Source organism: Lepeophtheirus salmonis, chromosome 10, assembly GCF_016086655.4.
Source record: "Lepeophtheirus salmonis chromosome 10, UVic_Lsal_1.4, whole genome shotgun sequence".
NCBI lineage: Eukaryota > Metazoa > Arthropoda > Copepoda > Siphonostomatoida > Caligidae > Lepeophtheirus > Lepeophtheirus salmonis.
The window spans coordinates 7,669,261-7,682,061 of NC_052140.2; the positions used below are offsets into that span (position 1 = coordinate 7,669,261).

Here is a 12,801-nt window from a genome sequence, read left to right on the forward strand (position 1 = left end):
CTAAGGATAGCTAAACGATGGGTGGCTTCAAAAAATGCCTATATGTCGATCCCATGCTTAGTATATGGGTAGGTTAAATTTGAGTCATTAAGCAGATTCAGAATAAATAGTATTAGTCATTAACCTAATTATAAAAGTACAACATCAATTTCAGAAAAACAATCTTGGGGATGTAATGGGAGAATTGAAGGAAGCACTTTCTTAAGGGCCCGTCCATCCAGTTTATCGGAGAATGATAGGATTCTAAACTGAATGACTTGAATGAATAATGGTTGTATATTTAGGACCTTAGTCTGCATTGTAAAATTTTTTTTTGATATAATTCCTCTCCAATTTATTACAAAGGGAATGATGATTACATTAATGTTAGGTGGGAGCTATAGGAATTTTCGAAACGCAGCTTTTGCTTCGTCATTGCCATATTTGTCATTTTTCTCGATCTCATAGTGTACTAGTGGACCTTTGTCAACTAACATAAAAATACATCAGCATCGTTATGATTTAATTACATTATTATTAATCTTGTACACACCCGATCTGACGTTGACACTTTATTTTTTAAATGACAAACCGATACCGGAACAGTTGAAATGAAAGAACCGAGACCAGAACCGTCGAAATGAAAGAACCGTGACCGATAGAGCCGCTGAATCAGAACAAGGCACAACCTTGGAATTAAATTATTGTATGTATATCAGTATTTTGAAACTTTCCATTAAGAATATGTTGTTTATATTACTTTGAGAGGATTTGGGGTGTTTCTGTGTGATTTTCAATGTTAAAATAATACATATATTAAAAATTAGACATAATTAATCTATTTTAGTAATCCATTTTGATTTACAAGATTATATTTTACCGTATTTAAGGGGTTATCCCTCAGATATTTACTATAACATCATGTACAAAACCCTTCAAAAATCGATCACTAAATTCATCGTACAATTTTATAATTATTATAATTTATATAAATTAGCCTAATAAAAGTCATTGTTTTGCCAATTTTTATTGAAAATGATAGGTCTAAAAATCAGTCTATGTATATATTTTAATTGGAAAATATATTTTAGTATTAAAATTTTCATGATTAAGAGGAGATACCATGCCATGTTACCTAAAAATATAGAAAAAGTATATACTGAAGGATAAAATAAATTTTACATATTGACTAAAATCCTGTCATTTTATTTTTCCTTAAAATGATATTAAACCCACCAATGAGGCTTCGCAGTAAATTGGGTGCCACTCCAGATATTTATAGAACTTAATTCGTCTACCTAGCTAAGGTTTAAATACAACAAGCTCCAATCACGCAATTTGTTATGTTGAAATACATCATTTATATCATTTATCAATTAATGAATCCCTGATTATTGTTCGTAATTTTTTTATTTGTATCAACAATGGAATTCAATACACAATAAAACCTCCTTAATAAATTATACTCTAATTATTAATTAGTAATTAAATGCAAATTGAAATGACTTCTATTAATCGAGGTTGTGCATACTTTTTTTAGCAGATGTCATTGCATATTAAGAAGTATTCTCTATGTGACGTCAGAGCAACGCAATACGAGAAACAATAACAAAATTGATTGTGTTGTGATTTGATATTTTGGAGAAAGATCTCAATTAAAGAATGCTCGGTTCCATTGTCCGACGAAGTCTATTATTTTCTAAAGGTGGGTAGGTAGGTTAATGAAGGGAAAATGTTTGCCAAGTATCTTTACAACCAAGAGATAGGGAGGAAACCTCCTTTTGTTTTGAGTCGACTTTACTATGACAAGTTCATGGATGAAGGATTTGTATTGAAAGAGAGAATATCCGAAGGAATCGAGGGCATCCTGGACATGTCCTTGTCAGATGATCGATTTTTACTCAGTGCACACAGGGATGGTCATGTATTTCTTCGAGACATGCATCTGAAAAACGTTGTGGTGGCCCAAAAACAAGGTTGAGCTCAATTAAAAGACTTTTCCTTTAAAAAAAAATATCGTCTTTTTTTATATTTTTTCATATCAATTAATTGAAGATAAAATAGTGATTCAAGATGGGAAATGTAATTTAATTGAGCTTGATGCTTTGTAGGCTCTTCTAAAAGAGTGAAATGGTATCCTAAGGATAATGGACTATTTGTCACCTCCGGAACAAAGTTTGTCAATGTCTGGGATACGAATAAGTTTTCTGTCGCTGATGCATTTCAATTCAGTGGTTTCATTACTGATCATGATATTTCTAGTCATAGACCCTTAGTAGCCGTAGCTATGAATGAAGAAGTTCGTCTTGTGGATCTACGATCTGGTTCATATGCGCAGAGCATTCGCTGCAAAGATGTGTTCACACTTCGTTTTTCGAATAATAACAAAAATCAAATTTTCTTTGGGGACACGAATGGACACATTCAGCTATGGGATATTCGAAAAATGAGGTGCTCCCTTGTTGCTCTAGACAAAAATAGAATAATGAAAAAGAAACATGACTCCTCGTCTAAAGTGCAGGCTCATAATGGTTGCATTGTGAGTCTTGGCTTCGACGAAAGTAATTCTCGATTAGTCAGTTTAGGAAGAGACTCACGAATACGAGTTTGGTGCCTTTTAGATTATTATAATATGAAAATACCTTGTCCCAAGGTTGAAACACTTAAAGGATGTAGAATCGTTTTTAATACGAGCCAGCAGTGTAAAGGAGACTATGCATTTTTCCCTCGTTGTGATGGAGCCATACAAATTGTTGATTTAAAGGACGGGGAGTCAGTCAAAGTCCTAGATACTCATTTTGACTCTGCCACTTGTACTTTATATTCTACTAAAGATGGTGGTACTATTTATAGTGGTGGCTTAGATAGAAATATATTTGTGTGGGGTAGACGTAAAAGTGAAGGGAATTCAGAGACATCTTTGGTTCATCAAGTTGATGAAGATAATTGGTCCGATAGTGATTGATTTTTACTTCCTTGGTTTCTTTTATTAATACAAAATATACTCAACTATTTTCCTTCCTTATTCTTCAGGTAGTCCTTGCACCAGACGATTATGTAAATCGTCCAAGTTCCTCTGTTCACAAAATTCCGACAACAGCCCTGGAGATATCGAAAAACTACTCAAAGATCTATATAAAGACTTTGATGTGAAACTACAAGAGCCTTCAAAATCATTCAAATCAGAGTTCGAACCCTTCAAGGATGAGGACTCACAAATTATATATGATATTGACGAAGAGCGTGCCATAAGAAGGAATAAAGGGATATTACCAGATGATTTTCGTACCAAAAATGAAATTAAAAGTGCACTTATGGAAAAAATATATTCAGAGAATGAAATGAGTATGTAGGCATTTGAATCATGATTTATACGTGTTTAATTATGCAAAATTGATAGGAGGACAAAGCGGAGTGTTTGATATAGAAGAGCTTGTGAACATCTTGAAAAAAGAGAAATGTTTTGATGTATGCGTCCTTGATGTCAGTAGCCATTCTCCTTTTTTTGAGCATTTGATTATTATTACGTGCAAGTCCAAAAGAGTTATGAGTGGAGTGTCCAAATATATCAAGAAGCTTTACAAATTTAAGTCTCCTGGTGACGCAGGACCAAACATTGAGGGATTAAGGGGTGATGCTTCATGGTTTGCCATGGACTTAGGTAGTATATCATTATAATGCTATGAAATAGAGAACGACTGTGATCCTTTTCTGTAGGAAACATTGCTCTTCATTTATTCTTGCATGAAGAACGACTTAAAATGGATTTGGAGTCTCTCTGGGGAGTTGGGCCATTTTTGGATGAAAAGTCAATGGCTGCTCGCCAACAAGAAGATTCTTTTGTTGTTTCTCCCCTTAGCGATTTTACTCCTCATGATGTAGCATCATAGCCATGCACTTGGGATTGTCTTGTAGTTTTCTTACCACTTTAATACTCAATAAATTCATTCTTTCGAAACTTTAGATATGTCTAGCTATTAAACAATACTATTAATTGACCCTATATCTTTTAATTAATTATATGGCACAATGTAAAAGTATAATAGTAAGTCGTACAATAATTATGTTATTTTATGTTTATGAAGCCATCCTTGGTTGATCATTCTAGGTAAATGAGAGATTTATAATATCCTGAGATAAGTCTTTAATCAATGAGGGTCGCTTGGTGTCTCTGATCATTAATATGTCAAATAAATTTGTTAAAAATATTGATAATTATACCTTTGAGCAGTTATTTTCAATCTTTTGATCACTGTGGAGCTCCTAGGTGTAATCTTTGGGGGAGCATCTAATGTTGTCTGAATATTTGGGTCAAATATTTTTTTTATGATTGGTTTTTTAGAAAATACATTTTTTGATAACTTCGTTAACCCCTGTTTCCGAATCACTGCCTTTGGAGGTAATTTAATTAGTAGGTTATTGAACCCTGAGTGATTGCGTAGTAACACATGGATTTTTCAGAAGAATGATTGAAAATGGCAGTTTTTCCCCCCAACCGCAGAAATCACAAACTTTTGGCTGTCCAAGCTGCCAATAATTAAATGGAATCTTTAAAACGATACACCCCTCTCAACATGCTTTATAAAGATATTTAAGAATAAGAGGGATTTAATAAACTTTGTGATAGTATTTCTTCATGTTTTGCCAATGAAGCTGAGATCTAGAGCATGTCATCAGTCATGTATTTTTATTTATTTTTTTCACCTTGATGCCTAAAGAACTTGTAATATCTCACCCTTTTTTTTAGTGTAAGAGAATAGTGCAACAACCAAATACACAATTTCAAGGGGCTGTTGAGAGGAAACTCTTGACAACAAATTGGCTTGTTATAAATCCGTCATGGATTAAAAAGCAAACACGAGCATTATTATTTATTAAATAATTTACAGCTGATTTGGATCGCATCTCTCGTAAATGCGTTTTTATGCCTATTTTCTGTAATGGAAACTATTTAGAAATTACGAAGCTGATGTTCTTTCTATTAAAAAAATCGAGAAACATCAAAAGAAATCAGATTTTCGTTAGTTTCGCCACAGAAAAATATTATAATTTACTAAGGAATAAAAATATGCATACTTTCTTCAAAATGAGTAAAGGATCATATTAATGAAGCCTTAGACGATACGCATCGTATCGTCTTGATTTATGAGTCCATATCGATTAAATAAAAAAATTAGTGATATAATGAAGACAACTTTAAATAACTTATGTTTTCACGCTCTATTATTACTTTTGATAAGTTATCATGTATCCACCCTAAAAAAAGATGGACATAAGGGAACTGTTCGAAAGAAATTTATCAGAGCTAGACACATTTCACTACCAAAAAAAATTAGAAAGAAGAATTCAACCCATTATAAATTTCCGAAAGGACTTTTTCCCAAGGATTTTAGACTTGTGATAACCGAAGAAGGAAGAGAGTTCAAATATCAATTTAAGAATAATTTATCGACTTCTCTCGAGTGTAGATTTTTGACTTCAGTTAATCAAGATAACCATCTCATAAGAACCTGCAAGGAGGGCGAAATACTTCCTTATGGCTCAATAAACAAGTATGAGAAGACTAGCAACTTGAACTCAAGTGATCGTGGCTCTATTGACTTATCTGGAGATGTGATATCGTTTACAACACCGTAAGTCAAATTTAAAAAGAAATGATACACTATGTTAATAAAAAATATAATTTAAGATCTCCTCTGAAGATTATTAAATGCACTTCGATACACATTACAACAAGTATTAAGCCAGTTTCATCAATAGGCATTTTTCTATCTCAGACGACAGGGGATCAACAAATTGCAAAGATAAAGACTTTAGACAAGCTCAAGTTAATTAAGAAAGCACTCCATCCATTTATGTTTTCATGGCTCAACAAAAATAATTCAAGTTATGGGTTCATTAAAAAAATTAGTTTATCGGACCAAGATACAATGAAGAGAAACGGTAGTATTGCTTTGAGAATACATACAAGTAATGGGGAAATAATAATTAAAAAGGATCTGAAATTACGACTCAGTAATTATCTCGCCCTGCAACGTATACTAAGCTCTCACTCAATACAATTTGTACTACCTTATCGAGGGGTAAAATCTTGTCGATTGAAAGTAGCTATATTCTTCGATAGAGCATTCCAGCTAAAAATTATGCGTCGTCACGGAATTACAAATGTACTACAAAGATCCACACTCATTGCAACGGAGCTCCTTTTAATAGTAGAGTCACAACTCCAAGATTTAGTTAAATGTAAAATAGAAGTTAAACTCTTTAAATTTATACCAGAAGAGCTCGTGACACACTCAACCGCCGTCAGTTATCTGAATGATTTTACAGCAAAGGAAGCAAGAAGAGACAGTGATTGGAATATTGCATTCATATTTACGTGGAAGAAGTTTGATGATGTGCATCCCGCTCTATCAAGACTTGGATCAATCTGTTCATCTAATAAAAGAGACGCCTTTTCTTTGCTTTCATTCAAGATTAAAAAAACTGAGTCTAGTAATAGCTATGAACGGATGGCGGCCATAATCACGCATGAAATAGCGCATTCTTTTGGAGTGAGACATGATGAATGTTCAAAAGACACAATTATGGCACCAGTCCAGAGTTTAATTAACCGAAAATGGTCCAACTGTACAAAAAAAGAATTCAAAGAAATTTACAACAAAGAGACGTTAAGTTGCTTGTATTCATAATAAAGATGTAATAGAAAATAATTCTACGTTTCATAACAAGCCATAAATATGTGGTATAATATAAGAGAAGTAAGCATGTAGATATTGTTGTGTATTAATCAGTAGGTTTAACAGTCACACCGCGTTGAATACACCCCCACCCTATCAATCTCCAATGTTTCTCAACTCTTCGACTAAGGGCAATTTTTTCTCCAATAGCTGTACAAACCGGCGCAGTCAATCCAATTTTAGCCATATCCGCTTTGACAGCAATGACTCTTCCTCCTGTTGAAAGGGAGCCAATATTGACCATAAGAACTTCCGTTTTGCTTAATTTGGTTACTCTAGCACCCTTCTTGTCTCCCTCTGTACGAACACCCAAGAGTCGTTTAAGTAGATAATATGAAACTAAGAGCTCAGTGAATATCTCAGGTAGGCCACCCACACTTCCGAGAACTTGACCGACCATTCGATCAGCTCTGCAGAGAGTGGGATCAATTTTAGTGCCCACGCCAATGAGCCCTCCAGGAACAGCGTACATTAAATCATTTTGCTCCGCAAAGAGGGATACAATTTTAGATTTAATAGGTTTGCAAGTGAGTTTTCCTTCAGAATCTCTCGACACCAAGCCGGGTCGTACTTCAATCTCCTGCCCCACTTTGAGCACACCCTTTAGAATAGAGCCTCCTGCAACACCTCCCTTTAAGTCTTCGACTTCTGAGCCAGGTTTATTAACATCAAAAGAACGAATAATGATAAGGTGAGGCTCGGAGAGGAAGTCCCTCAATGGAACTGGGATTTTTTTCTCAATGTATTCACAGACCACCTCAATGTTATACTTTAGTTGTGCAGAGATGGGAATGATGGGAGCGCCTTCTGCGACGGTCCCTTCGATGAAGCGAAGGATTTGATCTTGCTGCTCTTTTGCTTGAACTTCCTTGATTAAGTCAACTTTGTTTTGAAGGATGAGAATGTGTTTGAGTTTCATAATTTCGATTGCTGCCAAATGCTCCGAGGTCTGGGGTTGAGGACAGGCCTCATTCCCGGCTGAAATGAAAAAGGGGCCAATGAGTGAGTCAATAGGACAATAAGGGCCAATTACCGATGAGTAGAAGGGCAGCATCCATGACAGCAGCTCCGTTCAACATGGTGGCCATGAGAATGTCGTGCCCGGGACAGTCCACAAAGCTCACATGTCGCACCACATTGTATTTGAAGCCGTTCATGCTGAAAGTGTCCTCCTTGTTGGAGCCCATGGACGTGTAGCACACGGGCCGCTGACACTTGGGGTCGCTGGATTTGTAGATCTTGGCATTCGCATAACCCAGCTTAATCGTAATGTTCCGCTCCAACTCGTTTTTGAACCGAACGGTGTGAACACCGCTCAGTGCCTTCACCACCGTCGACTTTCCGTGCGCCACATGACCAATCGTCCCAATGTTGATGGTCGCTTGTCGGCTGATCACTTCCGGGCTCAGGGGAGTCAAACTCTCGATTTGCAAATTAGACAAATCCTGCTTCGCCAAATGGGGTTGGCCCGTCGTTACCGTGCAGCTTCCAGTCATCTCTTAATTACGGACCCTTATTGTTATTTTCCGCTACAGTTTCAATTAATAGAGGACCAACCGGAAATCTAACGTGCTGCTCAGTCCTAAGTTGCTTACAATTTATTCATGGCCACTTACATTCGAGACACGTCCCTTCTCAGTCTTACCACAATACTTTCCACCGGCCCTTCATTAAATCACCCACGGCCGACATTGAATTGCATGTCAGCTATTTTGGGGGCCTAAATGTATAACAAACAATGCAACAAACACTTTTTTCATTCATATTAAGGAAAATAGGGAATAAAGGGACATAATCCCGACTCTCCATCAAAATTTGATCCTTCAATAATCGGGGCGTCCACAGGGGCTGGGATCTGGAAGGGCTTGGGTTCAATTATTGTCTTGGTTAATTTAAAATTATCGTTTTGTAAAAAAAGCTCAAACATTCTGAGTGGAAAAGTAATTTCTATAATAAATAAAATATACTTGAATGTTAAAATATGTTATTACTTCGTTACATAATCTTATTTCCGTGTTAATTGTAGACAAAAATTTACTATAACAATGGAATGAATAATATATTTTTCTCTAATTATCCTACTTTTCTCTAATTATCCTACTTTTCTCATCCCCAATCTATTCTTCAAAAAATATATATTGTACAAATCTAACCATTTTCAGGGATTTTCAGAACATATTACTTTGAGATTATATTCAAATATCACTGTTAATCATTGCCATCAAGTAGTAGCCAAGTTTTTTTTTTTTTTTTTTTTTTTTTTATCATTCATAAATCCATTTGATGAAATTTAATTAATATTTATTAGAAATGTGTCCATTTTATGTATTAAAAATATCAACTTATAGCCCCCAAAATGGCGTCTGTTCTTCTGTTGCAATTGCTGACGTAAGTGAAAACGGTCTATAGGCATGTTAGTTCTTTTTGGATCGAATAAAAATCACTTACTAAAAAGAAATATTTACTTGATGTCATAAATATGTATATTCACTAATTATCCGTTTTACTCAGCAGATTATTATTATTAGATTGGTATTTTAATTAGATACAAATTAAATAATTAAAACATAATAACTCAAATATTATTTGAGATACGAAGATAAGTCGGATTAGATTGAACGTTCATAGTACGGATACAACGTCAGGACATTACGATATTTTGGGTGTGGTTACTTTTATGAAATCCTCATGAAAATTGCATTAATATGAATCTAAAAACATATTATTTGTAAAAAAAAACAACATAAATTTGAATATTTTGCAATTAAAATTGTATATTCATGGTTGAAATGAGAAAAAATATTTGAAAATTGGACTCTAATATATCGGTGAGGCCGAGAGAGAAGTTGCGTTGTTCTCATTTTCAATTGTTAATTGGTTACGTTATGATGTGCGTTACTAATTCTAATTATGATTACATAGGTCATAGAGTGTGTGATTAGGTGTTACATAGGCAGCAAAAATGAGCTAGACGAATAAGGCTAAATCGCGAGCAAGCCAGGAAAAACTAGAAATCCAGAGCGGCGAGCAGAGGAAGGCGGAGACGAGCGTATCTGAGAGAAGCTATTCTACGTAGGAAGCGGCGCGCAGAGAAGCAGAAGGTAATAGAAAATTACTATAAGTAAGCAGCTGCATTCATACTCCACTTTTAGGTTCTAATTCTAAAAAAGTAAAAAAGTAAAAAAACATTATTAAAGACTGACTAAAGCCTTAAAGGAGGGATTTTGACTATTGCGGAATAGTGAGAGTGATTCTAAATCAGGATTTCCGGAATTCGAGGTGGTAAAGTGTGGAGAGAAGTTCCTTTGGAAAATGAGTGAAGGGCCTCGTGTTCGAGGTATGAGCCGACTTCATAGTAAGCTCAAAGCCTCTTTGGATGAAGGGAATTTCTATGAGGCGCACCAGTTGTATCGGATCATTAATTTTCGGTGAGATCCGTTTCGTCCGGGGCTTGGAGCACTAATTATTTGTAATTTTAGGCTTTTGTCCGGCAAGAAATATGTGGAGTGTGAGGAGATTCTGTTCGAGGGCGCCAATAAACTCTTTGAGGAGCAGCAAATGAGCTCCGGAGTGGATTTATCCAAATTATACATGCAGATCCTTCAGGAAGGGGACATTGATCCCCAGGAAAGGATATTTGTCCGCGTATCCACGTATGTGGTTCCTCACGTAGCTTAGTTGATCCTCTCTTTACTCCCCTTTCAGTTTGTATAAAAGCATCCCTTCCGAGAGCCCAGACAAAAACACATTTCTAAGTTTGGCTATTCAATGGTCTGCCAATGAAGGATACCCCAATGGGCATCAAAGGCTTCACCAACTCTTTGCTCATTCTTTATGGAGTATCAAAAGGTAGTTATTTCCTTCTCTCTCTCTCTCAACTCATTAACTCAATACACCTCTTTCGATCCCTCTCTTCCACACTCCCAGATATCCTGAGTCGCGTCACCATTTTTTGTACTCCTCTGATGGAAGTGGTTGTGGTTCCATGCTTGCAGAATTCCATTTTCATCAAGGCTTCCCCCGAGAAATTGATTTGTTTGTTGTTGGAACAGTTTTGCAGTTTTTGTGCCTTCGTAAACATGTTACTGCTGCTTTTGCACTGCTCACCTATGTCGAAAAACATCCTGGAATTAAAAAGTATGTAAAAAAACAACAACACAAGGGTAGTCACATTTTCTAATTTGACTCATTACTTGTCATCCCTAGGGGCCCTCCTTATGCACACCCACTCCTGAATTTTGTGTGGTTATTGCTCATTGCTATTGAGAACAAGCAGTCGCTTTCGACTTTTATGATTTTAATCGAAAAATACAAGACATCACTAGAGAGGTAATGTTTCAACTTATAACTTCAATAGTATAGACGAAGCAACCTATTTTTTTTTTTTTTTTTAGGGATCCATCTTATTTGGAGTATCTTGATAAAATCGGTCAAACATTCTTCGGTGTGCCAGCTCCCAAGAAGAAATTACCCACTGACGTATTTTCCGGTCTTTTTGATTCATTTTTCAGTGCAGTAAATGACAGCACAGAAAATGAGGGACAGTCGAGAGACCAGCCCCACAATAATACAAATCTATCACGACGAATGGAAACGGAGGATTTAGATTGAATAAATTATAATTCAATTATCATTCTTCCTTTGCATAACAATTATGATTAATGTTAGATCGATATTTCAGCTAAATTTGTGTGAAAAATTCGCTGAATTTGGGGGATTTGATGAAACTTTTTTTTTTCTCATAGAATCATCAATGAGTTCTTAAGTTTTGCCCTAAGCCTCATTATTTTGATGAACTTCCTTCCTTTTCTTTTTCTATCAGTCATCAAATCAAATTTTAATTTATTTAATTAGTGATATATAATATATATAATACATTAATTCGTTAATCAAGAATGTATTTGCACATTTAGTTTGAATAAATTCATAAATTTGTATTTGATTTTCAATCAATTAAATATTGTTTATAGCTTGAGATATTTATGACGTTTAGATATAGCTGATGACTGATTAAGGTATTTTATACAGTATAATTTATACTCATTCAATAAGATTTTTGAATGATACGCACAAACTATGGCTATTATTAATGCATAAAGGGATTACTCTGTCATTTTCGATGAACAATGTGCTCTATCTAAATGACTATTTCTCCGATCAAATTAAAAAAATCATCATTTGTAAATCATATTTGGTCATTGTAATCCATTAATTAATGATTATTATTAATAAAAACCAATATATAACAATCAATAATGCATTGAAACTATTAGCCACTTGTAACAAGTTACATGGTGAATTGAGGAATACTCCTTTTTTTAGTGTTTAGTATTGACATACTTTTTTAGATGTAAATGATGTCCTTTATGTGAAGAAAATACATCTTCTAATAGTTTAAATATAGTTGACAATTATGTTAGAATATGACTTCGTATTTGTTGTAAAAATGGAAGCAAAAAAGTTTTGTATTAAATCCCTACTAATATTTGATGAATTAATATATTTATAAGTATTTTTAACTTATTTAAATAAGGTTAAAGCAATGACGATAGTTGTTAATAACAATACTCTGGGATGTGGGAATTATTATTGTTGTGTCTATATTTTTTTCAATCAGATGAGACATTCAAAAAACAGTTTTATCTCGTGATCGTCTTGCAAAAAGAACATAAATTGACAAATGCACTTTACCCTTATTATAGTTAACGGAGTTAATACTATTGAAAGTGAATCAAATTCATAACTCGAGTCCAAATTGTCTTTTTTTTAATGACTTTATTTATTTAGAGAAGTTACATACAAATATATATATATATATATAATTAACTATTCTAATTTAAAATTGATTCCCTAAACCAAAGTCAAACATCCTGAATAATTGCTATATATGATATTAGTTATCAATCCAGTTTATTCTATAAAATTCGACAGTAAATAAATAAACAAAAAAAAGCCACAAAATAGCTAAAAATTTCATAAAGAAGGATGAGTAATAGATACATAATATTCAGATAAAAGGATAAAACAATAATTATTATATAGATCCGGAATAGCTTTAAAATTTCTTATAATTGTGCATTAA

The 12,801-nt window shown here is 34.3% G+C and overlaps 4 protein-coding genes across 5 annotated transcripts; 3 read left to right on the plus strand and 1 right to left on the minus strand.

Annotated features, from left to right (window-relative positions):
• Positions 1 to 1,533: 1,533 nt before the first annotated feature.
• Positions 1,534 to 4,187, plus strand: RsfS312 (ribosomal silencing factor RsfS-like protein, 312). Of its 2 annotated transcripts, none has more exons than XM_040720376.2 (4): positions 1,534 to 1,684; positions 3,013 to 3,324; positions 3,380 to 3,640; positions 3,697 to 4,187. In XM_040720376.2, exons 1-4 carry the CDS (start codon positions 1,642 to 1,644, stop codon positions 3,867 to 3,869), a joined length of 789 nt encoding a protein of 262 aa, XP_040576310.1. In that variant the 5' UTR covers positions 1,534 to 1,641; the 3' UTR covers positions 3,870 to 4,187. The 2 variants fall into 2 exon arrangements, 1 of the variants encoding a protein (XP_040576310.1); XR_011782100.1 differs by having other exon boundaries at positions 1,545 to 1,955; positions 2,091 to 3,324.
• A 909-nt stretch (positions 4,188 to 5,096) lies between these two features.
• On the plus strand, positions 5,097 to 6,751 carry LOC121125151 (uncharacterized). The gene is made up of 2 exons (XM_040720286.2): positions 5,097 to 5,612; positions 5,669 to 6,751. Exons 1-2 carry the CDS (start codon positions 5,125 to 5,127, stop codon positions 6,669 to 6,671), a joined length of 1,491 nt encoding a protein of 496 aa, XP_040576220.1. The 5' UTR covers positions 5,097 to 5,124; the 3' UTR covers positions 6,672 to 6,751.
• On the minus strand, positions 6,647 to 8,421 carry eIF2gamma (eukaryotic translation initiation factor 2 subunit gamma). Its single transcript, XM_040720287.2, has 2 exons — positions 7,753 to 8,421; positions 6,647 to 7,697 (listed from the first exon to the last, which is right to left on the minus strand). The coding sequence occupies exons 1-2, from the start codon at positions 8,213 to 8,215 to the stop codon at positions 6,766 to 6,768; spliced, it is 1,395 nt and encodes a 464-aa protein (XP_040576221.1). The 5' UTR covers positions 8,216 to 8,421; the 3' UTR covers positions 6,647 to 6,765.
• A 1,352-nt stretch (positions 8,422 to 9,773) lies between these two features.
• LOC121125315 (Golgi to ER traffic protein 4 homolog A) lies at positions 9,774 to 11,656 on the plus strand. The gene is made up of 7 exons (XM_040720478.2): positions 9,774 to 9,820; positions 9,872 to 10,147; positions 10,199 to 10,372; positions 10,425 to 10,568; positions 10,647 to 10,856; positions 10,926 to 11,048; positions 11,114 to 11,656. The coding sequence occupies exons 2-7, from the start codon at positions 10,032 to 10,034 to the stop codon at positions 11,328 to 11,330; spliced, it is 984 nt and encodes a 327-aa protein (XP_040576412.1). The 5' UTR covers positions 9,774 to 9,820; positions 9,872 to 10,031; the 3' UTR covers positions 11,331 to 11,656.
• Positions 11,657 to 12,801: the final 1,145 nt, after the last annotated feature.